General features: G+C 47.7%; 2 protein-coding genes across 8 annotated transcripts in view; both read left to right on the top strand.

Annotated features, from left to right (window-relative positions):
* Positions 1-690: 690 nt before the first annotated feature.
* RAB11B (RAB11B, member RAS oncogene family) lies at positions 691-17,556 on the top strand. The gene is made up of 5 exons (XM_039696706.1): positions 691-849; positions 6,338-6,533; positions 8,387-8,580; positions 10,156-10,236; positions 12,937-17,556. The coding sequence occupies exons 1-5, from the start codon at positions 810-812 to the stop codon at positions 13,080-13,082; spliced, it is 657 nt and encodes a 218-aa protein (XP_039552640.1). The 5' UTR covers positions 691-809; the 3' UTR covers positions 13,083-17,556.
* Positions 17,557-17,929: 373 nt separating this feature from the next.
* MARCHF2 (membrane associated ring-CH-type finger 2) overlaps positions 17,930-27,424 on the top strand; it is a 43,013-nt gene continuing 33,518 nt past the window's right edge. For 2 of the 7 annotated variants that reach the window (XM_039696721.1, XM_039696720.1), the window contains exon 1: positions 22,541-22,774. In XM_039696721.1, coding sequence (XP_039552655.1) covers positions 22,660-22,774 — 115 coding nt within the window. In that variant the 5' untranslated portion in view covers positions 22,541-22,659. Of the gene's footprint in view, positions 18,079-20,922; positions 21,591-22,540; positions 22,775-25,358; positions 25,483-27,424 lie in introns of those variants that run through there. The other 5 variants (XM_039696727.1, XM_039696724.1, XM_039696723.1 and 2 more) reach the window with 5 other exon arrangements.

Genomic DNA, 27,424 nt, shown 5'->3' with positions numbered 1-27,424 from the left:
AGCTCTGCCCTCGGGAAGGTGAAGGATGTCCCACTTGGAGCCCGCAGAGCCGGGGCGAAGGGAGTCCCGCCGTCACTGCCCGAGGGGCCACAGCCTCTGGCTCTGGTCACTGCTCCGCTCAGGAAACTGCCTAGAGCCGTGCCAGGACAAAAAAGGGGAAACGTTTTCCTTGAGCAATTGTGTCCCCGCGAGGGCATGTATTTGCCGGAACAGCCTTTTCAGCCGGTGTTTAGCAGGAAGGCGGGGCCGGGAGCGCTGCGCGGGGCGGGGAGCAGCCCGAGGGGGAGGCAAAGGGGCTGGGCGGGGGCTCTGGGCGGCGGTCCCGGGGCGCTGCTGAAGGCCTCCCCGCCGTGCTGGCGGCTCCGGTGCTGCGCTGACCGCCGGGCCGGGCCGGTTCTCCCCCCCGCCCAGAGCTGACACCACGCCCCAGCGACCGGGGGGGTCACTCTCAAACGGGGCGAAACCCCTCTCCCAGCGATCCGCTCAAACCGGGAGGCTACCCATTCCCGTGAGGGTGCCCACCCCCGTGAGGGCCCGCCCGGGCACGCCCCCGGCCCCCGCCCCCCTCTATCAGGATCCCTGCTCGGGCGCCCAGGCACCGCCCCTCCCCAGCTGCCTCCCTTCGATTGGACAGCGTTGGCCGCCAGTTAGCGGAGTTCCCGTCGTTTATTGGCTGTCGTTGCTGGGTCTGGCGCGTCGCCCGCCTCCTGCGGTCTCTGGCGGGCGCTGATTGGGCCGTGCGGCAGCGCCCCTCCCCGGCTGGGCCGCGGTCGGTGCCGGGCAGGCAGAGGGTCGGCGCCGCCATCGCCATGGGCACCCGCGACGACGAGTACGACTATCTGTTCAAAGGTACGCGCTCAGCAGGGCCACGGCCGCCGCAGCGCGCCGGCCTCGGCCGGGGCCAGCGGGCCGCGTGGGCCCGGGGCGTCCGCCGCGGCCTTGGTGCGCGGGACGGCCTTGTGGGCCCCCAGCCTGGTCTGGAGCAGGGCCAGCCCCGGGGGAGCGGCGGGAGAGCCGCGAGGGCCCGCCCGGCCCGGCCCGGTCCGCGCGGGCTGTGCGCCAGCAGCTGGGCGGCTGCGAGCCCCGGGGGCGAGCGGAGCCGCGGCGGGGAGCGGGCGGGCCGCGGGCCGGGGCTGTGCCCGGCCGTGCCTGTGGCTGTCCGGAGATCGTCGGTGTCGAGCCGGAGCTGCAAAACCGCAAGCTTTGGTGGAGGCTCCTTCGCAGGTCCGCGCTGAGCGCCGGTTCTGGGAGCCTGGGACCGTAGCGGTGTTAACTGGGTGTGCTGAGGGGTGTTTGCCGCCCCTGCCCCTTCCCGGCATGTCGGGTTGTCCGGGGCTCTGGTGAGGGCTCGCTGCTGCTCCTCCTGCCCTGGCTCCGGGGCAGCCCGAGGATGTCATCCCGTGGGGGTTTCTGTCCCGTGGGATGTTTCTTCAGACCGGCTCCTGCCTGTCCAGGGGCTCAAGCTGACCAGTGTCCCGGGGCAGCCCGCGGCTCTGCCTGTGAGGCCCGAGGAGCAGTGCAGGTGGGCGTAGCACCTTCACCTTTGGCTTCCCAGCCTGTTTTGCACCAGATGTAATCTTGGTAGAGTGGCTGAAACCTGATTTCCATCCCAAGAGTTCACTAACGATGGACTACCATCACTTTGCTAACGGTGCTGATGGTGGTCTCTGAGGGCTCTGGGGGTCACTTGCTGCTGTGACAATTTCCCAGGTGGTCAGTGTCGTTGTACCTGGATGCTCACAAGGGCAGCAGTCATTCTGAACTTGTGGACCAAAGAAAAGAATAGTTACTCATCTGTGGGAAATATTTTATAAATATATTTGCCTATTTGCTTTATTTGTTTTACAGTGGGTTGAATCTTGAAGACAATGGCGGAAAAAAGCCCTTATTTCTTCTCTGCCTATAAAGCAGATGACCAGCCTGTGAAAATATACTAAACTGTCTGAGTCTAAAGTAGCTTCCTTCTGAAGTCTGTTTCCCAGGTGGTTTAATAGCCAGGAACTTGAAAGCCTAAAAATTGTACTTATTTTTTCTTTCTCTGAATAGTCAATTAGCTAGGGAGAATGCATTCATCTTTTAAAAATACTTGCTTTGAAATGTGTTTTTAATGTTATTTGGTCAGGATCTGTGCTGTGGTGATGCTGGCACACTTTGTAGCACTTAATAAAAAACGGCTGAGAGACTTGTCCTTTTCTGTGCATCTTTTGGGAGGGGTCGTTGTGTGGATTTCTAAAAAAAAAAAAAGTAGATAGAGAAGGGTTTCTTTGTGTGTTTGCTAATTTATCTTTTCCTTCTGAGGCTTTTTGGGACTAGACAAAATAACACAGAAAGAATAACATAATGGGACCAAATGGGATGAGGGCTCTGCTGTGGGACCAGCTCTCCTTCCTTTTCTTTTTGCCTCCTTCAATAGTAGAATTAAACATCAAGGACAGTTGCTGTAAGGATGTCCAAGACTTTGGCTGGTTTGTGGTTTAGCCCCTTCTTAGCTACACAGATGACTTTTAAACTCTGTTCTGTCAGTCTTGAGTAGTATCAGAGGTAGAAATAATGCTGTAGGAGGATCTGAGTCTGAGAAGGCTTATTTTTCTTAAATTTAAGGCTTGACTGTTTCCCCTGCCACCAATTTTCAAAGGACAGCATGTGGCAGGCAATGACTAACTTAATGTTTGGGAGCAGTCTGGGGATGTGATTATAGTCAGATCTGCTCTGCTGAACTAGTGCTTCTTTGTCCCCAATTTCCCTTTTTTTCCTGTGTGCATCCCAACAGAACTGCTTATTTTATTGATCACAACAAAATATTGTTACCAAGGTGCCTAAAGCAGCCTTTGGGGGAGGCAGCCAAAGTGTGTGTGCAGGGCTGTGTGGCATAGTGAGGCTGCGAAGAGCTTGTGGCTGTGCTCAGTGATGTAACTCAAGTGAAGCTAGCAGTTCTGGCCTCTATTTCCAGCTAGTTTGTAGCAGGGATGGTGAAGAAGCAGGGACTTTCCAGGATGAGTTTTGAATGCATTGATTTGGAATTGAATTCATGACCTTTGCAGAGCTGTTAAAAATGTTGGAAGCCTTGTACCTATTAAATGTGATCTGCACATTAATTTTGCTCTTGAGAAGATCAGCTATTATCAGTGTTTATTTTAAAAATTAAATCTGAGGTTGTGCAGATGTGTGCTGGCTCATGAAAAAGGCAGGAAAAATCAGCCACAGGGAAAAAGCTTTCTTTTACTTTTGTGGGACTTTATACTGCTCTGATCCGTGTAGCTAAGGCTGCGGTTATTAAAAACAAATGTGTATCCTATTAGTCACCAATATCTGGCAACCTTAGGTACTTCAGATTTATCACAAACTCTGGTTAGATGGTCTCTGCTGGAGGGAGTCTTAATCTTCTTAATCACTCAAAAGTATATATTCTTTTTTTCCCCAGATTAATAAATGGGTGTATTTACAATTCTGTTATAAACTTTATCTATTTATTTTCCTTTTCTTACCAATGATGTCTAGCACTGGAGTTTCCTTCTGACTTTGGCTTGTTTTGTACAAGGATCTCAATATACAGGACAGGTGTTTGGGGTGGGATTGTGCTGTGCTTCTGGATATTGTAGACACAGGAAGCAGAGTGAGGGTGGTGACTGAGCTGATGGATGGGTAATGTGGTGGTGATACATAACCCACACAGTGTCAGGGGGTGCTGGAGGGGAGAGAAAATCAGGAAATACTGAAGGAGCAGGATTCAGGATATAAACAGAGCACTATTCAAGGCTTGTCTGTGTGCTTGGAGCCTTCTGAAGGTGGCTGGTGCTGGTTATTGGTTCATGTCACTTCCAGGACCAAACCAGTGCATCTTTTCATCACCAGTGTGGCCCTTAGGGGCATTTCGAGAGTGAGTTCCTCGGTTCTGGTGAGATGTGGTTAGAGAGGATTCAGACTCTTAAGCTGTCATTTGGAACTTTCTTTCTTTTCTGTCTTTCTTTCTCGGTCATGACTTCTGAATTTGAACAGGCAATACTGTGCGGTGGCCTGTTACCAAATTTAGAAACTTTCCCAAGATCTAATCACTTAGTCCAGAATGTTGAAGGTACTGTCTTACTCAGCTCCTGTAGAAAATAAGCTTGTGGCTTCTCTCTGCATGTGGGGCCCCCAGTCTTGGCATCTTTCTTTTGAAAGTGAAAATGCCCTTTTAGTGTTCAAGATTGAGTATTAATAAGAAGAATGTGGAAACTCTAGGGATGTTCTTTATTGAATTGGGATCTGGTTGTCTTCCTTTAACTTCTGAAAAATGCTCTCCTAGAAGCTCTGCTGGAATGTGGGGCAGCACGGTGAGGGGAGGCTGTGAATAACCAGCCAAAGGAGCGCAGGACCCCTGGAATTTTCTTCCAGTGACAGATGGAGTTAATGACCTGAGAGCAATTTGCATGGTTTATGCCTCAAATTGATACTTTTAAAATGCCAGAGCCTGGGAGATGGCTAGAATGTGGAAAGGCTGTGCTTTCTCCAGCTGCAAAATCATGGGAAGATAGCTCCCTTCAGAAACATTTGGAAGCCTCAGGGGTCTTCCAGTCTGGTCTAGCTTGTGTGGTGGATATTCTTACTTTTGGTTATGGTCAGGGCTCTGCTGTAGGATAGAGCCTACTCCAGCCAGCAGATCCCTATGTAAGATGGGTGACCTCTGCCTGTTCTTGGAAGGTCCCGTGGAATTAGTGATGAAAAATTGTTTGTCTGGAAAATAAAGCTGACAAAATCCTAGAGTTAGAACTTGGAATAAAATCTTTTTTTATCTATCATACCCTAAAAAATGGTTTAGGCTGTTTGCCAGGGAAGGCAGAGCACTGTGAGGAGTTGGTTTAAGTTCTCCCGGGTGGGGAGTTGTGGTGCCTTGCCACGATGTGCTGGCTGCCCATTCCTGCCTGTGCTGTGCTTTGCCTGTTCAGCTGTGCTAGCACAATTGTCTGTCTGTGCTCTCAGGCAGATGAGCTGCACAGGGGCTCTCCAGCGTTTCAACAATGCCCCTGTGCAGCTCGGGAGCTGTCGCAGCAGAGCCAGGGTCCAACACCAGCCCGGGAATGTGCTCCAGGGCTGGGATGGCAGCGAGCTGGAGCAGGGTGCTGCCAGAACTCCATCCTCAAACAATGGCCTCAGCAGAGAAAAGCTGTAGCACCACTAAAAGACAAGTATGATCCTTGGCCCTGGGAAAACACTGGTGAGCTCATTCTGGAAGTGTGCAAGTTCTTCTGTAGTTGCTGGAGGGAAATTGGGAATGTTTTTTGCCCATGTCTGCTTTTCTGTAGGAAAAGCAGACCATATGAATGAGGAAGATCAGCAAATCTGCACTTAGAACTGGAGTAGGAAATATTCCCAAGGTTAAAGAAGCTCACAGAAGCTGGCTGCCTTTCTTCCTTTTGCTTCAGCCAGGACACTTGAATTCCAAAGGGTATGTGATAAGAGTGTTTGCAAGAGGAAGGGAGCATGGCTCAGCTCTTTCAGCTGTGTTTCTCTCAGTTGTTTCTTGCTCTCATCTATAAGCAAAAAAGTAGAGGGAACCTCCTGCCACGAGATGTGCCTTTGTTTTCACAATTCCTTTCAGGAAAGCTGGGCTTTGTGTGCTGAAGATCTCTCTGCACTTAACAGAAAAAGATAATTTTTCTGTTATCATGGCAACACCATGTGTGGAGGCAGAGGTTTCTAGCTCATCTCTTACTTCTCATGCAGTCTACTACAACCTGTTTTGGTGGATGAAGTTCTGCTTTGCTTTGTATCTTTTTTGTAGTACCAAATGTCTCCTGTTTTGCTCTTTTTGTGGTGGACATATTTATTAATTAAATTATTGAAATAAAACACCCTATATTACTCCAACAAGGACTGCAAATAATTGTTTACTTACCATGTTTTTTGTTTTTTGATGAAAATAGAGTACACTTACACTGTATAAAGGCTTTTGTTGGACAGACAGGTGACCTGTTGCCATGTTCTTGCCTGTAGTGTTTCTTAAAATGTGGGTTGTAGCCTTCCTTTGCCAAAGGTCGAGTGTGTGAGCGGCCTGTCTTACCTCTGGCTGCTGCAGTGGTTGGGGCTTCCAAAGCACTGTTTGACTTTGACAGTCACTGTAGCAATTTCTCATTTTCACCTCTGAGGACCGGGCAGCTACTCACCACAAAACAGCTTGGGGCTCTTCTGGGGTTGGAGAAGCAAGCTGTTCATAGTAAGGACTGCGGTGTTGTCTGTGTTGTCTCTCCTGTGTTACCTGACTGCATTTCTGGTGGATGCTGCCTGCCAGGCCACACTGCAGCGTGGAGTCAGTGCTGGTACAAGAAACTAATTGTGAAAATAATGTTTCTCCTTTCAGTTGTGTTGATTGGAGACTCTGGAGTTGGGAAAAGTAATCTTCTGTCACGTTTCACACGCAATGAGTTCAATCTGGAAAGTAAGAGCACCATTGGGGTGGAATTTGCCACCAGGAGCATCCAGGTGGATGGGAAGACGATAAAAGCCCAGATCTGGGATACTGCAGGCCAGGAGCGATACCGCGCCATTACCTCAGCGTGAGTACTCTGTCTTTGCTCAACAGAACTCTAGCAGAGATGCTGTGGATAAATGTATGGGTAGAGAGTGAAACATGTTTGGCACACATGCCAAAGTCATTGTGACAGACTTCAGTGTGGATCCAAGTCGTAAGATAGCAAATACTTTTGTGTTCCCTTGATTAATATAATGAAAGTACTTTTTACATTCACATGTTACTGTTACAGAAACAATGACAGCTTAAATCAAAGCTGTGGGAAATTCTGTTTGGGTTTTGGGATTTGGTTTTTTGTCTGTGCTGAATGTGCTGTGTTCATTATGTGGAGTGAGCGTAATTTCAGATGGAAGCTGGGTACTGTTGGTGTCAAGTTTTGGTCTAGGTATGGTGGCTTACTGTAACACCTATGGCTTCTGGTCTCAATTGCCTCCTCAGTCTTGAGATTGAGGGTATTTTTAGGAGAACATGCCGCCACAAAGTCCCTTGAAATCTCAATGGCTTTGAATTAGTCACAGCCCTGAAAATTAGGTCCATGAGCTCAGACATTGAATAGCCAGGAAGTAGGAAGACAACAATGGTAGTGCTGGCTGTGCAACATTAGGCACAATCCCTGGAGGTGAGAAGCTTTTTCACTGTGGCACCTTGTTAATTCACAGAGTGGTTTGAGGTATACCTGTTTCTGTGCTGGCAAAAGTATCTTGCAGAGGACAAAAAGCAAATCCTTTGGTCAGGCCCGGTTCTCCAGAGCATTTTCTGATCAGTGAGTTGATTTCGTGTTATGTTACAGATGTGTATCAGTTTTTAAAGGTAAAAACATGTTTCTGAGTCATGCACAGATTGAACCATTAAACTCAAGGTAAGGGGAAATTTGTCAAGATGAGAGAAAACCAGGAGACCCTGAAGCACAAAGGGAGCAGTCTGTAGGGAAGGGGATGCTGAAGCAGATGTAAGTGACAATTTCAAATTGCATCTTTTCTGGAACTCTTAGTGTGACTTTCAGAATTTTTTTTGACCCTTGCTCTTGCTGTAAAAATTGCTAGTCTAGTCTGGGTCAACAACAACAGGTTTTACTGCTGGGAGCTGGTGCAGCTGCAGTCCTGTGATCCTGCCTCTCCTTTGTGCTGGCACTAACTGCTGCTTGACACATCACTCAGCCAGTTCAGCCTGCTCGGCCAGCAGAATGCCAAACATCAGGAAAAAGAGAATGTTTTCTGCTGACTTGGTGCCCTGACTCAGTTCAACAGCATGTCAGACAGGTGCTGGCAGAACTGAGGAGAAATGGTAGGATTGTGTGGAAGAGAGATATGGATGTTACAGGATTGCTGATACAGATTGGCTTGTGCTGAGCTGAGCCCTTGGCTTGTGTTGAAATGGGCCCAAACCTGTGCTGAGGGGGCAAACCCTCTTCCTGGATTAGAGGTTGGTGGATAGTGACAATATAGCCCAGAGTCCTCTCTTTAATTTGTAGGAGGGACAGGAGGTATTTGAAGGATCAGGAACAAATACTGACATTTTATTAAGGGCTATTTTCCTAGTAGAAAGTTATGTTGTAACTTCACAAAAACCTCCCAGCTGTACCAATTCTGCAATGGTGAGTTTTCCTATGCACAGTTGGAGCAGACAGGACATTTTCAGTCCTGGTTTCTGGAGGCTCTCCAGCATTCTGGTACACACACTGGATTTTTTTAGAAATGCTATTAGAAAAAAACCCTGCATTTGGAACTTCGTCTTAGGCTTCAAAACCACTCCAACAACCGTATCTGCATCAGCACAACTTTTTCCGAAGTGGAGAGCATTAGAGAAGCGCTAGGTGGCCTGCTTGTTGGTGTGGCTGGGACAGAGCTCTCGCTGAAGGGCTGTGCCTCATGGTTTCAGATATTACCGTGGTGCTGTTGGGGCTCTGCTCGTCTATGACATTGCCAAGCACCTCACCTACGAGAACGTGGAGCGCTGGCTGAAGGAGCTGCGAGACCACGCCGACAACAACATCGTGATCATGCTGGTGGGCAACAAGAGCGACCTGCGCCACCTGCGCGCCGTGCCCACCGACGAGGCCAGGGCCTTCGCAGGTTTGGACAGGCTTTGGGGCTGGGGGGGATGGTGCCTGCTCTGATCACACCGTTTTGTCCAGGGTTCAACTCTCACCACAAGTTTTAGCTTAAACCCTAAAAAAGATACCTAAGGTGTTTTGTTGTTTTTTGGTTTTTTTTATATGAAAATATCTTGACTTATTAACTAGCATGTGTGGCTGGTTTGGGGTTTTTTGAGAATTTTCTTTGCCATTTTTGGTTTGCAGTTTTCTGTTGTTTTTTAAATCTAGTGGTAGTACATGTTTTTGAACGTGTATTAGGGGTTATATACATTTTGAACATGTATATAGGGCTCACTGTCCTTGAGCTGTCTGACAGCTGAAGAGTAAACATTTCTTCTAACAGGGTTAGAAACAGTAAGCAATATTTGGAAGAGAAAATATCACAAGATAAAATGTCCATCCTTCCTTCCTAGAGACCTGCTTCTGCTGAGTAGATATCAATGTGGACAGCTACAAATGAATGCTGAACCTTCTCTTAGAAGGGACGGTTGCTGCTCTAGAGCACTGATGCATGTAGTAGTGTCATCTAGTCTCACTTAAATGCAGCGATCATCAGGTTTGAGAATTATCATTTGAAGGGAGAAATCAAGTGGGTTATGTAAGATGCTGCCACTGCATTCCTTCTCTCTTCCTTACCTGGCAGAGCACTGGTCAGATATTCTTTTGTCCTGAAAGGCATGGGGACATTCAGCTTTTGTCTGGCTGTCAAGCTTGGAGGTGGAATGTAAATGTACAACTTCTAAAATACCTCTAGAAATATTACCAAGGTTTGCTTATACACACTTTCTGAAGTTTGCTTGTAAGCAAGTACCCTGAGGGTAATAAAGCCACTTTAAATTTTCAGATGAAGGGGAAGTGACATTTATCTAAGAGACGCAAAACAAGTTGGTGGATGCCCCAGATAGTCTATTATTTTGGTCACTTGGTTCACCTTCTTACTTTTTGACCCTGGACGTCCTCGTAAGACTGTTTTAAATTGCTAGTGATGGTCACTGTTGCCTTTTTAAGCTCCATTGCTGAAATTTGCCTGTTCCTGGGCAGGTGATACAGAACCATTCTAGATATGATATTTGAGTGTTAATCACTTTCTTTTTTAATAATAATTTTTAAAAATTGTATTGTAAGAGGAAAGAAGAAAATAGACTGTGTTTCAGGGGGTCATTGTTATTTGGAACTGGGGTCTGATTAGGAAAGTATAGGTCTGTTGATCTTCTTGGGGTTGCAGAGGAAAATTGTGTCTCTGTAGCAGCTGATGTGCTTTTGCTGGGGCTCTTGCTCAAGGTACCTCTGGGTGTGATCTGGAGCCAGAAGAGAATGGTGTTTTGTGTTGCTTGACTGAGCAAGGGCTGTAGGAGGGACAATGTTCTTGCACTTTGGGCAAAAGAAGTGTTGCTGAACTCTAGCACCAAGGTGTTTCTTGTGCAACAAGGAAAAGAAAAAACTTACTGTGCCCTGGCTGATTTTGCCTAAAATAAAAGTTAAAAACCTCAAAGTAAAGGTGAAATAAAGTGTTATTAAATTTTTTAATGGAACCACTTCTTATTTATTACAGAAAAAAATAACTTATCTTTTATTGAAACATCTGCTCTGGACTCTACAAATGTAGAAGAAGCCTTCAAGAACATCCTTACAGGTATGGTTTATTATGGATTCAGAGGAGCAGCTGAGGTGGTGGATCTTCTTCATGGGCATGTTTTGTAGTTTTCTGGAGTGTTTTGTAAATGAGTGGTGGGATCAATGGTTAGTTTGCAAGCTTTGTAATCTCACCTTTATGTTGTGTCTCCCACCCCATACATCCCTTTCTGTCCCAGGTGAGGGTTTCTGTCTCCTGGAGGTTTCTATCTCCTGATGTTCCATAAGTTCAAGCCATTGCAATAGCACTGTTGTAAAGGAACTAGTAACTGTACTTCCCTGCCTGCACAAAATCTCAGCAGTGAAGCCCCAGCCATGCTGAAAGTTAAATGTTGCAGTATCTTCTCTTGCACCAAAGCAGGCTGGTACCATTTTCAGACTACTGAACTCTTGTTCTCAGCTGATAGCAAGGGTGGTGACTGCACTGCCCCAATAGCATGTTCTGCAGAGAAGGACCAGGGGATTCTGGTGGATATCAAATTGACAGTGAGCCATGGGCAGGGACACCTCCCACTGTCCCAGGCTGCTCCAAGCCCTGTGCAGCCTGGCCTTGGACACTTCCAGGGATCCAGAGACAGCCACAGCTGCTCTGGGCAACCTGTGCCAGGGCCTCACCACCCTTACAGCCAAGAATTTCTTCCCACTATCCCATCTAGCCTTGCCCTCTGGCAGTGGGAAGCCATTCCCCCTTGTTCTGTCCTTCCGGGCCATTGTCCAAAGTCTCTCTCCAGCTCTCCTGGGGGACTGTGGATGTTGGTAGTCTGCATTAAGGGCTCCCCAGAGCCTTTTCTTCTCTAGACTGAACAACCCCAACTCTGACTCCAAGATGCCCAAGAAGAGGCAGACAGGAAATAAAGGATAGCCAAGCTGCCTCTGTAGGTGAAAGCCTGACAGATGAGGAACGGCTTGTATGTGGTGCCCAGCAGATCTGGGTTATTAGAGAGCCACTAGTGAAGCTGCCTCATCTGGAGTGTGAGGCAGAGCTGACTGCCCAGAGCTGGAGCTTGGCTGGTCTTGCACTGTGTAGCAGATTCATGGCTGATCTGGGACACTTGGCTGGATTTGGGGCAACTTCCCTGGCACTTTGAGACAGTATTTTTTATTTTAGTGCTCTGAGTGTAGTTCAGCAGTCACCATCCATCCTGTCTTCCCTTGCAGTGTTGTCCTGAGACTGACCCTGGTTAGAGATGCTGGCCTGAGGCCACTCTAGGAGAGCCACAGTGCTGTAACAACTCAACCTGAGGTCAGGCCCAGGCAAACTGAACTCAAACCTCTCTCTCTCATAGCACCCTGGGCTCCCAAAAGTGTTGAGATTGTCTGGTCAGGATAATAAGACTGAGAAGTCCTGAAAAGGCTATTCCTAAAGTGAATTTACACCTGGGGGAGAATCATCCTTCTAAGAGAGGAGAAGGAGCCTAGGAAAATGTGCTGTGTAGAGTTGTGAGTTGGGAACCACCACAGGGGACTTGGTGGAGGGAAGAGAGTGGGAACAGCAGGACAGGAGTTTCCTTACTGGCCACTTGTTTGAGGAATCACTAATGACTGGAAGAAAAAAAAACCACAAAACACCCCAAAGCAAAGCAGGCTTGGCAACCACTCTAAACAGCTGAAATTCAAATACAGTACTGAGCAGAAAAGAAAAAGGTGTGACAGCCTCTGAGCAACCCTCCTTCTCCCTTTCAGCAAAGATCTGTAGGTTTCCATTTTAAACAACATAAATATGTGCAGATTCTTAAAAATAAAAACCAAAAACCAAAAAAAAAAAAAAAACCCACCAAAGAAACCAACCAAAATCCCCATAAACAAGCCCTGCACAGTCCTTTGTGATTTTTAATCCTTACTAAAGGCTTTGGGTGTTGCTGTTTTGGGGTTGTGGCTGTATGAATGTGACCATAATATTTACCACAGACTTCCAGGGAAGTACTTGCCCTTTTCCTGTTTCACAATGGAGGGAAGTTGGAACAAGGGCTTATAGTCAGCAAAATAAGTTACCTTAAAAACCTTTCCACTTACAAGACTTGTGCTAAGTATGCAGTTGAAACAGTTTGTTTGTGAAAGCTTTTAAGTTGGCAGTCTCTCTTCAGTGGTTACAGCTTTGTGGATCTGTGTGCTTTCAAGCATTAAGTTAGTTTGAGTCAGATAAATTCATTTGGAGAAGTCTGGGGCTTTATGGACCCATGCAGCTTTTACTGTCACGGGTAGGAAAACGGATGTGTTGCAGAGAGCAGCACTGCTGTTACTTGGTGGTAGCAGGTTGCCAGGAGTGGAGGTGGGCATTGTGTAACTCGCTGCTGTGAAGGTTTCCCGGCATCCTGGTGATTGGTGTTTCTAAAGTATGCTGCCCACTTTTTTTTAATCACAAAGGTGATGATTCCCTGTTTGAGAAATGAACATTCCTGCTCCTTTCCCATTTAAAAACTCTTTTAATAATTCCCGTTTTCATGGAGTCATTGAAAAAGAAGGGAATAGGAAGTGCTGTTGCAGAAGGCAGTGAGGACTCTTGTCTTAATAACTTTTCCAGACAGAGTTGGTGTATTCATCCCAGAACTGGAATGCCAGCCAGATGTTACATGCCACATCTGATTAGCCTAGATTCCCTTTCAGAGCCCTCAAGTTCAGTCTTCTCCTTGGGTTCTGGCATGTTCTTGGGCAGTTTGCTGGGCGCCGTGCCCCCGGCTCTGACCGTGTGCTCTCCTTGCAGAAATCTACCGCATCGTGTCGCAGAAGCAAATCGCCGACCGGTCTGCGCACGATGAGTCTCCTGGCAACAACGTCGTTGATATCAGCGTCCCGCCAACCACCGACGGACAGAAATCCAACAAACTCCAGTGCTGTCAGAACCTGTGACCTTCTCTAGATGACTCTTGTGCCCTCCACTTTGTCTGTGCTTCATTTAGAAACTTGTGTGCACTTCTTATCTCCTGTGATTCAGTGACTCCCTCCTCCCTCCTTTATTCCATTCCCAGATCTCCCCTCTCATATTAGAGCTTTAATTGTAGGGCTAACATCCCCCTGCCTCTGAAACCCCTTCCATGTGGTTGACTTCTGGGCTTGAAATGTAGTCACTGATCTGATAGACATGTTTGTGTTGGAACATCTGCTGCTGGATATTATCCCATGAAACACTCTTATCAAATAGGCTTGTTTTGGTTTTGCTAGGGTTCAAAGCAGTTTGGTTTTGTTGTTGTTGTTGTTGTTTTCTGGGAGAGGAACAATGGGACTTGACTCTACTAGTTGAAGAAATCACTATATTTAGGTGACAAGGTTTTTTCCTCCCATAGTCAGATATCTTTTTCTTGTGTTTCTGTAAACATGGGGGAGAAATTAAACTAGCTGTCCTGCCAAATGCTCTGTTTTGTGTCCTGATGAAGTCTCACAGTGAGGATTTTAGTGGCTGCACACACATAAGAAAGCTGTTGAAAATAACATTACTTACTCTGTAATTACCCCTAATACAGTTAGTCTGGCTGTGTAGTTTACTGTTTCCTGCTTGGGAAATCTTTCTCTATTCTTGTTTTATTTGGGAACAATGAAATGTGTCTGCATTGCTTTCTCTGCCACCATGAATGCCTGTGCAGGCTTTATGAAGTGGCGTAATATTTATTCATGGCTTATGTTAATCAGTTAACATTATTGTACAGTAAGTGCCAGCATATTGATTTCAGAAACCTTTTGCAGCCTGTACCAGTAGGCTTCTTTTTGTACTGTAGGTCAGTGTCTGAAAGCAGGATCTGCACTAGTTCCAGGGGTTTTTTTTGCATGCTGCTTTTTCTGTAGATCTCTCCTGCCCCTGTCTGAGTGAGTGAGGCAATATTTTCATGTTGCATATATACCTGCACTTGTAAGGGTTTTGGTTGTTGTAGAGAAACACAATACTTTATACATTTTGTAAAACTTCTGCAGATCCATAGTATCTGGAACTTTCTCTTCATGATCTTTCACTATTGACCTCTACTAAAATGCATAATATTAGGATTTCACATAATAACTACTAATCTGTTGTTTTCTTCTTACCATTTTACTGAACTGCACACTGTAATTCTTAAATGACTGTACTTCACTGATGTAACAGATTTGTCATCAGCAGGGCTAACTACTCTAATTCTTCGTTGTGCTGAATGGGAAGAATGTTACCACAACTTTGTGTAGTCAGTCTCTTGCTTGCTTGTGCAAATCTCTGATGACTTTTCATTACTCACTAGCTCTTGCACACTTGTATCTCCTCCGGTATCCGCTGAATGTTCTGATGGCAAATACTGGGTGAAATGATCTAAAGGAGGAGCTGGAAACCACCTGCTGCTCCCTGAAGGCTTGTGGCGCCATTTGCAGTGAGTTTTTGCTCTGTATTCTGAGCCTGTACCTCACTGGATGAATTCCAGCTGCATATTAGTGAGTTGATTTTTCTTTACTGATACAAAGCAAATATGAAACTGTGAATTGTGCTTGAAGAGGAAATCTGACATTCCAGTCTCAACTGTTCTGTCTGGTTACGTAATAAAATTAAGGGCAGTTAACTCTGATGGCTTTTCTTTTATAAGATTTCCAGACCAATGCCTTTAATTTTGTACTGTATGCACGGAGAGGGCTCCAGCTCACAGCACAGGATGCGTGTGGTGCCTGGCACTTTCACTCTTCAGCTTTGCTTAGAGGTTACATTCAAGGTTAAGGGGTGCATGCTTGCAGCCTGATCCCATTGAATGAGGGTATGAATTCCTCAGTAGGCATCACAGGGCTCTGTCCTAAGAGTGTTCCAGTTTAGGAAGCGCTTTCAATACTTGGTGTTTGCTTCACTAGCATTCTGTTGAGAGAAGGTGGGAACTGGGATATCTTCTTTTTGGTGGTCCAAGACCAGAACATAAAGTGCAGTCAGTGTTCAGACAGCTGGCAATGAGAGAATGGAAAATCGTGAAATATTGAAAATATTTCATTCGAGAACAAGTGGACACTAGTGGAGCTGGGCTCCTTAATTTTTGAACAAACTTTATAAAAAGAAATCAGCTGGATAGCATGAGGAGGAATTGTACTGTTAAGAAGACTTACTAGTTCAGGGTGATGCATTAACATGCTTATTCTGCAAGTCCTGCACTTAACATGGAGTTTCTAGAATCAGTCTGGCCTGGTGTAAGAAGCCAAGAAACAGTTTAGTCACTTGCTTGGTTCTTCAAAGATTTTCTTTAGTCTTTTACTTCGTGGAAGGCTTTAAACTTTGCTGCAGAATCCCAATGAAAGGTCAGAGTCTAGGGCTTAAGTGCAGTTAAATTTCTGGGTGTTGAAGAGCTCTTGAACAACTCCATTGTGCAAAGCCCCCTCAGCACTGTGGACCTTGGACCATTCTGTTGTGTTGAGGGACAGGGAAGAGCCTCCTGCCCTTTGCTGGGGCACGCAGGGGGAGGTGGTGTGTGCACATGTGCATCCATGTAGCTCCTGAGGGCACTGGGAATGGGATGGGGTTTTCATCTGCTGTGGTCCCTCAGTATGACACAAGGCTGTTCTCCAGGCTGCTGTGCTGCTCTCCAGGCAGAGCCACAGCCCCTCTGTGGGTCTGAGGTGCTCCTGCCCAGACTAAGCACAGGGCTCTTTGTGACAATAGAAAAAGGACAGTGGATCAGTTCTGCCAGGTTGGGCCATCTTCCTGTGCACAGACTGGGAAAAAGGCTTGTGATCTGGGGTTCCTGGTGTCCTGATGAAACATTGTGTGCTCCTTAGAAACTGCATCCACAACCCAGCCCACTGCTGTGCTGGAATTACTGAGGGGAAGACTTGGAGGAATCCCGAGGAAGCTGGAAATGCTGAAGAGCTGTCTGACATTCAGAGAAGCTCTCCAGTAGCCCAGACTCCTTAAGCTTGCTTTCCTGATGTGGAAATGACAGACTACATGTAACCTCAGCTTGACTGCTTCATCCCACAGCTTTGCTGGCTGTGTGTGTCTCAGTATTACTGTCAGGAAAAAAAAGGGTTACAGCTCTCTTCCATCTGCCCCAAGGGATTTGAGGGCTAAGTTTGGCTTTTGTAAAATTCCTGATAGCAGGAAAGCTGTCTCTGAAAAGAAGGAATGTGTGCTTTGCTTGCTTTACTTGGATGTTGAGGCTGACTTTCCTTTAACTCTTGAAAACACTACAAAGCCCTGAGTACTGCCACCTGTGTCATAACACAACCATCAGAGGCTCCTGCTGATGTCTAGAACAGCTCCTTTAATGCACAATTAGGCAGCAGTCTGTTGTGCTGCCTCTCCTCTTTCTGATGGGGAGGGTGAAGGCCAAAATGCATACATAAAAGGGACTTGGTCCTGAGCACACAAACCACAAATTGGTAAAATGAATTCCTTGGGGAGATCAGATCAATCCAGCCTCTTTTCCTGCAGAGTCAGTGCTTACAGACAGGGCAGTTAGTCTGGGATCTTCACTGGAGCCTGCACACAAGGAGGTCTGGTTCCTAGGAAAGTTTTAAAGCTCCATACTTGTATAAATGTAAAAATCCAGTTGATGGGTGACTGCTTGCTACTTTGTTAAAAAGATTTTCAGTGTGTGCTGTGGGAGCCATCTGTGGGGCCAGAGATGCCCTGATTTGGGTGCTGATGTGTGACTCCCTGGTGACCTCTTGTGTGAACACAGAGCTCTTGGCTGGGCATGGTATGGGTTGGGCTGAGCCTTTATTTGAATGTTACTTAACAAAAACTTGGAAAATTGTACAGGAGGTATTTTTGCTCCTGGTGCTTTCATCCCTGTGTGCTGTACTGCTTCAGAAGGTGGGGGTGGCATCTGTTTCTGGTTAAGTCTTACCAAGGCTCGATGATCATTTCCCTTCCAAGCAGAAGGAAGAACTTGCTTGGAGGTTCTGGACTCCGTAGAAGAAAAGAAGATCCCAGTGAAGTGGCTCAGTCACCTAGGGAAGATGTTTTTTTTTCTCCATAAAAAACTAGAATAGCTAAGGAAAATCAGACAATTGGAGGTTAAGACTAACTGTCCTTCAAGTAAAGCACAGTAAGTGGGAGCTGAAGGGCTCTTGCCTTGCAGACTCTTAAATGAAGTTGTTGATTTATGGAATGTTTCCATGGAATGAGTATCTCCAGGGCTGCACTGTTTCAATAATTAACAGCAATTCCTATTTTACACTGGTCAGATAATGCATGGTAGTGTTGACTATCAGGCTTTGTAGGCTATAAGTAGTAGTGGGCCTTTATGCAACCCAGAAGAGAGGTTCCTTTCTATTACTTTTACTCCTGGTTCCTGTGTTAAGTGCAATTCACTTTGTAAATAAACACATCACTCGATTTTTGTGCATGGTTAAGATGTATTGTGGATATAAAGATTGCCAAATCATACTGTTTGTGTGAAGTTCTGTTCCAGACACGACTGTAGAATAAGGTGGGGGGGCTCCCGAGCCAGAGCACGGGGCGGGGCGGGGATGCGTGCCCGGGCCAGCGCCGCCGGCAGGGCCGGACGGGCTGCCCGCTGCCGCCGGGGCTCTGGCACTGCCGCAGGCGCCGCGCTGGGCGGGGTCCCTCTGTCCGGCTGTCCCTCTGTCCGGCTGTCCCTCAGTCCCGCTGTCCCTCTGTCCGGCTGTCCCTCTTTCCGGCTGTCCCTCTGTCCGGCTGTCCCTCAGTCCCGCTGCCCCGCTGTCCCTCAGTCCCGCTGTCCCTCTGCCCCGCTGTCCCTCAGTCCCTCTGCCCCTCTGTGGGAGCCCTGACAGCCCTCCCGGTGGCCCTGCCGGGGGCTGTCCCCGGTGTGCGGCGCCGCTCGTGCTTGGGAGCCGGAGCCGCGCCGCAGGTCTCGGGGCCTCTCCCCCGGAGCGGCTGCCGCCGGCCCCGCTGCCCGCACGGGCCCCGTGCGAGACGCTGCCGCCGGTACGGACTGCGCTGTGTTCGCTGTGCGGGGCCCCCGCGCCTGAGCCGCGGCCCTTCCCGGCCGGGCTGGGCCGGGCTGGGCTGGGCTGGGCTGGACCGGGCCGGGCTGGGCTGGACTGGGCTGGACTGGGCCAGGCCGGGCTGGGCTGGACCGGGCCGGGCTGGGCTGGACTGGGCCCAGGGAAGGGCTGGGCTGGCTCGGCGCTGTCCCCCGGGAACGCCGGGGCTGTCGCGTACAAACATCACCAGGGACAGAAGTGCCGGAGGTTTAAGAAGCGATGTTTGTTCATTAGATTCTTCTTCCCTGAGTATAAGCATATATTAGGAAAAGTTTCCTTTACCACTGGGCTGCCGTACCTGTTTTTTCACAGATTTGGGAGCGTTCTGGTGCCCGTTTTGCCTTCCGAGCACACAGACACGCTGTCTCGTGTGCAGAGATTTCCCAAGAGAATGAGCTCGGTGTCACAGCACAGCTGAAGAGGCCGGTGCGAGCCGCTGCCGCCGGTACGGACTGCGCTGTGTTCGCTGTGCGGGGCCCCCGCGCCTGAGCCGCGGCCCTTCCCGGCCGGGCTGGGCCGGGCTGGGCTGGGCTGGGCTGGACCGGGCCGGGCTGGGCTGGACTGGGCTGGACTGGGCCAGGCCGGGCTGGGCTGGACCGGGCCGGGCTGGGCTGGACTGGGCCCAGGGAAGGGCTGGGCTGGCTCGGCGCTGTCCCCCGGGAACGCCGGGGCTGTCGCGTACAAACATCACCAGGGACAGAAGTGCCGGAGGTTTAAGAAGCGATGTTTGTTCATTAGATTCTTCTTCCCTGAGTATAAGCATATATTAGGAAAAGTTTCCTTTACCACTGGGCTGCCGTACCTGTTTTTTCACAGATTTGGGAGCGTTCTGGTGCCCGTTTTGCCTTCCGAGCACACGGACACGCTGTCTCGTGTGCAGAGATTTCCCAAGAGAATGAGCTCGGTGTCACAGCACAGCTGAAGAGGTTGCTGCAGTCCTGTGCTGGAGCAGCAGCTGCTTTCCTCCGTGAGGCAAGCTTAGGGTTTGTGATGGACTTTTCATAAACTAGCAGTCCTTTAACTTTCTGTCTCATTTAAACTCAGGTTTCTTGAGCTAACTGTGACAGGCCAGAACTGCTGGTTTGTGGGATTTATCCAAGGCACAAGCCTGTGGCTCATGTACAGGAAGGTGATTGTGACATGAGAGGTGTTTTTGTTGCAGTCTCAAACACTTGCTCTTGTTGTGTGTTCTGGATCTGGTGGGGGGCCTAAGATTACAAACCAAAACACCATGCAGTGGTCTTGGAGGCTTCTGGAGTGTGCAGGTGCTTGCATGTAGTGCCCTCAGAAATGGTGCCACCAAGGTGTGGGGTGATGGATCTGCACTGCATGGTGCTGCTGGACCAAGGAGAGTTTAGGCTGTTGTCCTGTTGGAGGGAGCTGTGCAGAGCTCGAATTTTGCAGGCAGGCAGGTGAGGTGTTGCATGTTGGGGATGAGCTGGATGTGTCAGGGTTATCCAAAGCAGCTCTGGCTTTTTTTATTCTGCTTGTTTGTATTCAGTGTTCTGTCTCTGCCCTGATGTGTGTGATGGGATCTGTCAGTGGGGATGTGATTCTCATGCCACCCTGTGCCCTTTATTTGCTCATCCCTAAGGGACTGTTTCTGTCCCTCTCTTAACCCTCTCTATTACCAGCCCTTCATTTTCCTTGGCGCTCTTAATCTCTTACTCGAATCTCCTTCCAACAAGCATTTATCTCTGTGTCTTTCCCTTCTGATGCAGTTTCTAGCACTTTCTTGACCTTTTTCCAGGTTCTTGTGGAGAATGCCTGTGATGTCACTGTGGTCAGCCAGCTGCATTGGCTGTGGCTGGTCCTGCTCATGGGGACATAAAACCCTGCTTGGCTGCCACTCACACGTGCACAGTAAAATCCTTTTAACAGCTGGGCGCTAGTCTTGGCTTTCCAAAGCTAAAGTGTTTGAACACTTTTCTGCATCTCCAAAGGATTGTGCAGGGGAGTGTTTGGAGGCTGGAAGTGCCCTGGTTTTTCAGGTGTGTTTGAAGCTGTGATGGTGTGTCACCCATCAGAAACAGAGGCTCAAAGGGAAGGGAACTGGGACTCTAAAATCCCTTTGTCACATGCACCGTGACAGTGAATTTAATAATTCCAGCTGAGGATGGAAGGTCTAATTCCCTCCAGGCACACACTGGGCAGCATTGCAGGCAGCCTGCATCAGTAGGGAAGTCTAAACTTTTCCAAGAGCAGAGCAGGTCTTGGCACAGGGAATGGCCAGGTGTAGTTCATGGACATTCTGTACCAGGTCTATAGCTGGGGGTGTCTGTGTGTGGTTAGCTGATCAGCACCACTTTCTAAGTGGCAACAGAAAATGGCATTGGAATTAATGTTCCTTGTTTTGGATGTGTTTGCTGTTTTTTGCTGTGGATTGCACAGAGGCTGCAGGGTGAGGTCACGCTGTGCTGGACGCCAAGGGGCCCGTGCAGATGAGCAGAACTACAATGTACTGACTGTGAGCAGCTTCCAAAGAGTTCTTGCCTTTGTGGATGCTGGGAGAGGGCCTTTCCTCTTCTAGCTGGTTGATGCTGGCCTGCATCAAGCAAGTGTAGCACACCATGTTTCCCTGGGAGGAAGTAAGCGCTGTTTTCTTGAAACAGCATGACCAAAGTCAAGTCAAAATGCATCCATGGCAAGCCGAGCCTGGGTATGGACTCTGAGACTCTGTGAGTCTGAGGGACTGTTGCAAGTCCTCAGGACAGGACTTTGTAGTAGTTCTGCAGGTAGAAGCACAAAGCAAAATGGGCATTTGGGGACTTGTTTTACTATTGTTTAAAATATTTTGGTTTTTCACACTAAGAACACAGAAGCTTTTCTTAGAAAATGAAGGGAGAAATCCAGCATTGTGAACTATAAACTACAGGATGAGTTTATTTTTTTCTCCACTTGACTTTGACTCCGCTTTGGATATTTGGAGATTTCAGAGTTTCCAAACTAGTTTTTTTTTCCCTTCCAGACTGAAGTTTGAGCTGGTGTGTCTCTTCTCTCTCCCAGTCTAATTTACTCTGGCTAACTTATGCTTCTGCCTGCTCTTAGCTCCAGCCTTTCCCACAATAGAGAAGTGGTCTCGGTTACTGACTCTTGTCCTCTTGGAAGCACTCTGGGCACTTCTCAGTGAGTGACACCTGGGCACACAAGCCATGAGGTAAACTGAGCCCTGGGACGCTTTTCAGAGAAGGAAGTGAGCACAGCACCAAGCCAGGGTTGGCATGTGCGTGTGCATGAAGTCTGTACGTTGGCTTTCTCGGGTGCTCAAATGACGCATTAATCTGTGCTGAGGCTTATCAAGTGTGGCTTATCAAATTCAAGGCTTATCAGCACAGTTCATGTCATGCATGTAAACAGCAGGATCTCCACCTCGCCAGTCCTGGTCTTGTTCTCTCTCCAGCTCCAACTGTAGCAGCTGTTCCCTGGAACCTGTGTCTTTGTGCCATCTTTGTTGTAAGTAGACCAGCTCAGCTGTAGCTCATTGCAGCAGCAGTGCAACTCAGCTGGGAGATGGGGTTCCCTACTGCAGCTGGGAGAGCTTTTGGTGGCTCATCTTGCTGGGTGAAAGCAGGGAAGTCACTACTGAGTGTCTCAGGGTTTGTGTACCTTTCCTGGGGGTGGAATGTGCCTCTCCTGCTGTGCAGTTACAGCCTGTGAGAGCCCTAAACACTAAGGTAAAATGCAGAATGACAAAATCCTGAAAGCACAGACTGCTGGCGTGTCCTGAGGCAGGGACTGAACCCTGTGCATCCTCCAGTGAAGGGAGCAGCCCAACAGGAGCTGTACTGACCTGCAGCCCTTCCTACCCATCTGCCTTGCAAATACCTTTCCTGCCCCAGGCCTCTGTAGAACAAATAGTGTTACAGTTTGGAATCTGTCATTTGCCCCCATTTCAAATAAATAGGCATCTGTAAGTTTTATTCCAGATTTTATGTACCAATTCTAACTAAACTTTTCAATTCCTGATAGAACCTGAGATAACTGTGTGTGGTTAACCTCAAGGACAGAAATGCTTTAAGTGTTGTTGCAATTTTAATCAGTTGTCACAAAATTAGCGATCAGAGCTGAAGGAAACATTCTCCAGTTCCTAAAAAGAAGAAACAGGACAAGGAGCAGCACTTGCTCAGGAAATAAAAGTGCAAACAAATCAAACTTACCTTCTAAAGCACTTTGCTGTGAAAAGGAGAATGCACCAAACTCGTGTAGTCTTGGCTTGAACAGGGATTTCTTTGTTTGAAGCTTTAAGAGCTTTATTTCTGTTTCAGCTGAAAGCTTTTTGGGGTTAGATTTGAGACTGGTGAGAGAAGAAAGGTAAACTTCAATTCTGGACTGTTTTCAATTTATTTCCTCACAGTTTTTCTTGTACTTCCCTGCAGACAAATCAGACAAGGCCTGTGTCCAGAAGAACTAGAAATGCAGCCTAAGCAAAACATTGCAAACTGAACTGAGAGAGTTTTGCAGCAGAGATACCAATTATGAAGTTTCACGTGAGGATTGAGGAGGGAATCTGAGGCAGTGAGGAATGGGCAGAAGGGAGGCGCTGGTGCCCTTGGCTGGGATCAGTGGCTGCTCCTCTCTGGCTGCCTGTGGGGATGCTCTCAGTGTGCGTCTGCTCCGGAGCTCTCCAGAGCGGGCTGGTGAGTCACAGGCTGCCTGTGGTGGTGCCTTTGCTGGAAAGCTCTTTGAAAGCTGAACATTCTGAAGAGGTTTGTGATATGGCTAGGTTGAAAAATATAAATAGCGAAGTTAATTCCAGATCAGGTGTCTCCTGGTTTTGTGCAGTGGTTGTGCACCGGCCGCGCTGCTCTGAGCAGTCGGGGCAAGCAGGGCTGCAGAGGGCTTTGCTGGTGGCTTGTTCCATCAGTTCATCTCCAAGCAGAGTGCTCTTATTTGTACAGCAGTGTAAATGCTGCTTTATAAACCAAGAAGGAAGACACTTGGGGAGAATGTGAGTTCTTTCTGACCTGGGTTTCCCAATCCTGAAATATTGTGTTGCATCCTCCTGAGTCGGTGCCCTTCGAGGGACTGACCAGGTCTGTGGTGTGTGGGTGCTGCAGTGATCTGGTGCTATACTTTAGTGTGCTTACTGCTACACTAAAATTCTGTTTCCTGAGGTATTATGCACAGCTGGAAAATCCATTTGTTCTGAACAAACTGCAACTGCCTGGCAAGTGACTGTGCAGGACTGGGGCACACTTGAGCTTTGACCTTGCTGCAGAGGCTGCCTCTGTTTAAAGAGGAGCTCACTGAAGCAGTAGAGCTGGGAAGCAGAAGTGTCTGCTGCTGGTGTTTTGTAAAGCTCATGGGTGCAGAGAGATGTGAGAGGCCACATGGCTCTGGTCCCTTCAGCAGGGCAGGGCTGTGCTTGTGTCTGGTGAGCTGGCTGTTGTCCCCAGTGATGGACAGTACTCTGCAAGAATTGTTTTGTAGCCATGATAATACATTTTTTTCCATCCTGGTTTGTGGTTTCAGTTTCAAGTCTTTCTAATGCATCTTTCTTTCCCTGGAAAGAGTGATAAAACGCAGAGGGAGGTGGGTGCAGAGACTCTGTACTTGCATTATGTAGTGAGTTTTCCTGCTGTTCATCTTTAAAAGCTGATGTCTTTTGAATCCTCAGAGGAGTCACAGGTGTTCCTCATGCCCCAGATGGTTTTTAGTTGTTCCCTTATGAAACTTGTTAGTAAAATGACTGAATTTTGATTGGAGATACCCTCTGCAAAGAATTTTCTTCTAATGTTGCAATTTGTTTTTCCAGATGTTGGTAATTAAAGTGCAGTAAACTTTCCTTTCATACGGCCTTGTGGCAGATAGCAAATCTCAAAAGAGCTGAGATAACTTTGTTCATTTTGGCATTCCAGCTATAACATACAGGCTAATTGTTCCCAAGCACAGCAAGAAAAAAATCGTCCTTTAGGCTTCTTCTTTTTATACTGATTTTTGTTTCCTCAACATCTAAGCTTGAAGCTTTTGCTTCTTTTTGAATACTGAGTAACTTTATTAGGCAATGAAGAAAACTTGTTTGAAAAACAGTGGGTGAGTGACATGACAGGTACCCTGGAATGAAGGGAGCTCTGCTGTTTTGCAGTTCTGCTGTGTCCACATGAGACCCGTGCCTTTGGCCTTGTTTAAAAGTTGGGGTTCTACCTGCTGGGAGCCCCACCAAGACCCACAGGAGCTGTGCCTCAGGAGCTTCATTTTTGCCAGGCAATAGTTTTCCATTGCGTCAAGACATGGAGATGAAATGAAACTACTGCAGATGCTGATCCAATATAATGAAGTTTTGAAGAAGAGGGATGTGTGTGGATGTTGGCTTTGGAAGACAGCAATTATTGATCACCAAGGCTTGCTGCAGTATATTGCTACCAGTGGGAATAGAACTCAGATGCTGGCAATGTGTTGCCTTGGAAAAAATGGAAGTGAAAGACTATCTGTTCATCTGTGTCTGCAAACCCATTTGCCATAATCTAAATAATCAAGACTTCGGAGAGCTTCTAGAATATGTCTAAATAGTGTCTGGGTGTAGAGAAGTTATGATTTTGTCCCCAGCAGCAGCCAGTGAGTGAAGCCCTAAGTTACCACTAACTGCTGCTGAGCTGTGTGTTTGAAATAGTGGAGAGGCAGCCCAGCCAAGTCCAGCTGTGGTCATGTACAAATGTGACAAACACAGGAGTCCAGGAAGGCTGTGTGCTCTAAGCTTCTGACCTCCTCCTGGTTGTTACAAGGTTAAACTTGGAGCATTTGGTTTTAAACTCTGCCCCAGGGATGAGGCAGGTGAGCCTCTGGAGTCAGCCCAAAGCTTTTGCTGTTAGAGATGTAGGAGGAGTTTCCTGGTGTGAAGTTTTATCAGAACGTTCTCAAGCTCCCAGAACGTTCTGCTTTGGTTATTTTTTTCCCTTGCTTTTTGGGATTTGTTTTGAGCCCAGGGTCAGGGCTGTCCCCTGGCTTTGACTCACAGCATTGCTCCACTGGCATCCTCTGAAGAGCAAGTTATGGCTGAAGTTTTAGCATCTCCTTTAATTGAAACTGCCGACCAAATGTTGCAGGCAGGGCAGAAATAGAGAAGCTCCTGGGGAGTGAAATGCTTTCCCTTGTGTTATTTACCAAATTTTAAAATGTTTCAGAAGCTGTTGCATGGCATCAGATCTTTTATTGAATGTTGAGGCATATGCCATAAAATGCTGTGTCACTTTTCTCTCTGGACAGGGCTCCTTGCACCCTGACTTCAGGGCTGTTGTATTCAGGTGACTTGTGAGCACAGGATGAAAGAGATTTTTTCCCAGGCCCTGAGCGATTGGAAGAATTGCTGATGGGTCAACTGGAGGCAGCTTCTGAGCTGGCTTTTTAGGTACTTTTAAGGTGTTACATAGCATAGACACGCAGGGTAACTTTGGGGAGTCAGTTATGTATAAAATTGTGTATTTAAACAAACAAAACTGAAAACAAAGGCCAGTGTGGGACTGGTTCTTGCGGAGGGTGGGGGTTTGTTTTTTGGTGTTTTTTTTTGTTTGTTTGTTTCTTTTTTTTTGTTTGTTTTTGGGGTTTTTTTGTTGTTGTTGTTTGTTTGCTTTTGTTTTTCTTTAGATTAATCCACTTATACAACCTTCTAACAGTATCAGGGAGCACTTCAGGCTACTCATCCCATCTGTGTGTATCTCTGGTGGCAGTGTCTTAGGTGTGTGATCACTTGGTGTGAGGCTGTAGAGGCCAGATGTGGAGAAGGGGATACTCTGCCACTAACCCAGAGCAGAGGCTGCAGGTACACTGGTGATGCTGGTGCTTCAGTAGGCAGAACTGGTGCTGGAGGAAAGTGCTGCACACCTGGGGTTGAACCTGGGCTGTGGGAAGATGTGCATTAGCTGTATGAGATGGGGTGTGTGAGAGCAGGTGCTTAGATGTGTGCAGCAAGCAATTCTTTGTGTGGTCTCCCTCGAGATGGAGAGAGATGTTCAGATGGTTGTAGGGCTCAGGATTTGGGAAATCCAGTTTAGTGGTGAAAAGGAAAGCACTGATGTTAGGAAATGCCCTTTAGCAACTGAAAACCTTCAGTTCACTGGTGACATTTGCAGGATCATATGATTAGAAAACTCAGTGTCTGTGTGCCCAAAGTGCCTAAAAGGGCTTTGGAAAGCAGGCTGGTAGGCTTTGCACCCGGGCTTAAACGTCAGCTCACGTGAGCAGGGGTCAGAGCTCTGATTTGCCCTCAGTGAATGGGTTACCTGCTAAAAAAAAAAAAGTGCTTGTATACAGATGGGTGGGTTATGTTGGCTACAGGACTTGGTTATCTCTGGGATACCATGGGTGAGGGGCCAGGTCTCGGTTCCAGTAATCAGGGAAATGGTTTGCTCAGTGAGAGGGACAGAGCTGGCCGCTGGCAGCCTCACGTGTTGGGTGTTCTTTGGTGCAGATGTCCCAGGGAAGCCAGTCTGTTCAGGAGCTGGTGGGTACATGCTGCACCCAAAGCAGGTGGAGCTGGCTCTGGTTCCAGTTTGCTCTGGATCCTAGCAAAGCCACAGGATTGCTCCAAGGCTTTAGGCTGGTTGGGATATTCATTAGAGGACAGGCCACGAGCAGCATGGCAGAGCCACAACCTGTGCCTGACAGTCCCCATTACTGCCATCATTTGGCTGAAGCCTTTCCTGTTGTCATTCTTATCTTGACTGTGCTTTTCTCTTTGTGGCTTTGATCCAGATGTTCATCTGGCATGCTGTGGTTTTCCTGTCTAGGAGAAATAACTGTTTCATCCATCTTCAAAGTCCAAATACAGAGAGTAGAGCTGGGGGACCTTTTAGCTCCTTGACTCCTGCTTACTTCTGCTGGGCACATCTCCTGCATGGAGAGCACTGGTCCAACCTGATCTCTGCAGTCTTTTGAGGGGGTTTTGCCCACTTCATTGCTCTTTGGATGATATAGACTGGATTACACATCTCATTGCAGTGCATGAGGACTGACAAGGGAGAGTATCTTGCAAGGGTGTTTCACTTAAGCTGCGGAGCAGGATCCTGCACCAGCAGCCTGGTCTCTGCCTTGGAGCAGTGACAGAGCACAAGCTGCTCTTCAAGGAACTGGCACAGCTTGCTGCACGTGTTAGGGTTTTGGAATTCTAGTGCAGAATTCACTCTTCTGTGACAGCTTTCCACAGACAGGGTTTGGTTTTTTTTCAGTTTGAGTAATTATCTACAAATTCAGCCCTTTATGTTCTGGATTTGCTCAGAAGCTGAGGATGCAAAATGTTGCTGAGAAGAGCCTTCCCATTTATTTGCTAATGTTTAACTATGGCAGCAGAGGGG

This window comes from Passer montanus, unplaced genomic scaffold (assembly GCF_014805655.1).
Source record: "Passer montanus isolate IOZ18808 unplaced genomic scaffold, ASM1480565v1 scaffold114, whole genome shotgun sequence".
Classification (NCBI taxonomy): domain Eukaryota; kingdom Metazoa; phylum Chordata; class Aves; order Passeriformes; family Passeridae; genus Passer; species Passer montanus.
Note: the sequence above shows the minus strand (reverse complement) of the source record. Positions and strands in the feature narration are given on the sequence as shown.

What these genes read in the sequence shown, in the direction of transcription:
- RAB11B (XM_039696706.1), top strand. Translation starts at nt 810, where the DNA reads ATGGGCACCCGCGACGACGAGTACGACTATCTGTTCAAAG. An exon ending in GTACGACTATCTGTTCAAAG is followed by an intron (nt 850 to 6,337) that starts GTACGCGCTCAG and finishes TTCTCCTTTCAG; the next exon opens with TTGTGTTGATTGGAGACTCT. An exon ending in CTTCAAGAACATCCTTACAG is followed by an intron (nt 10,237 to 12,936) that starts GTATGGTTTATT and finishes CTCTCCTTGCAG; the next exon opens with AAATCTACCGCATCGTGTCG.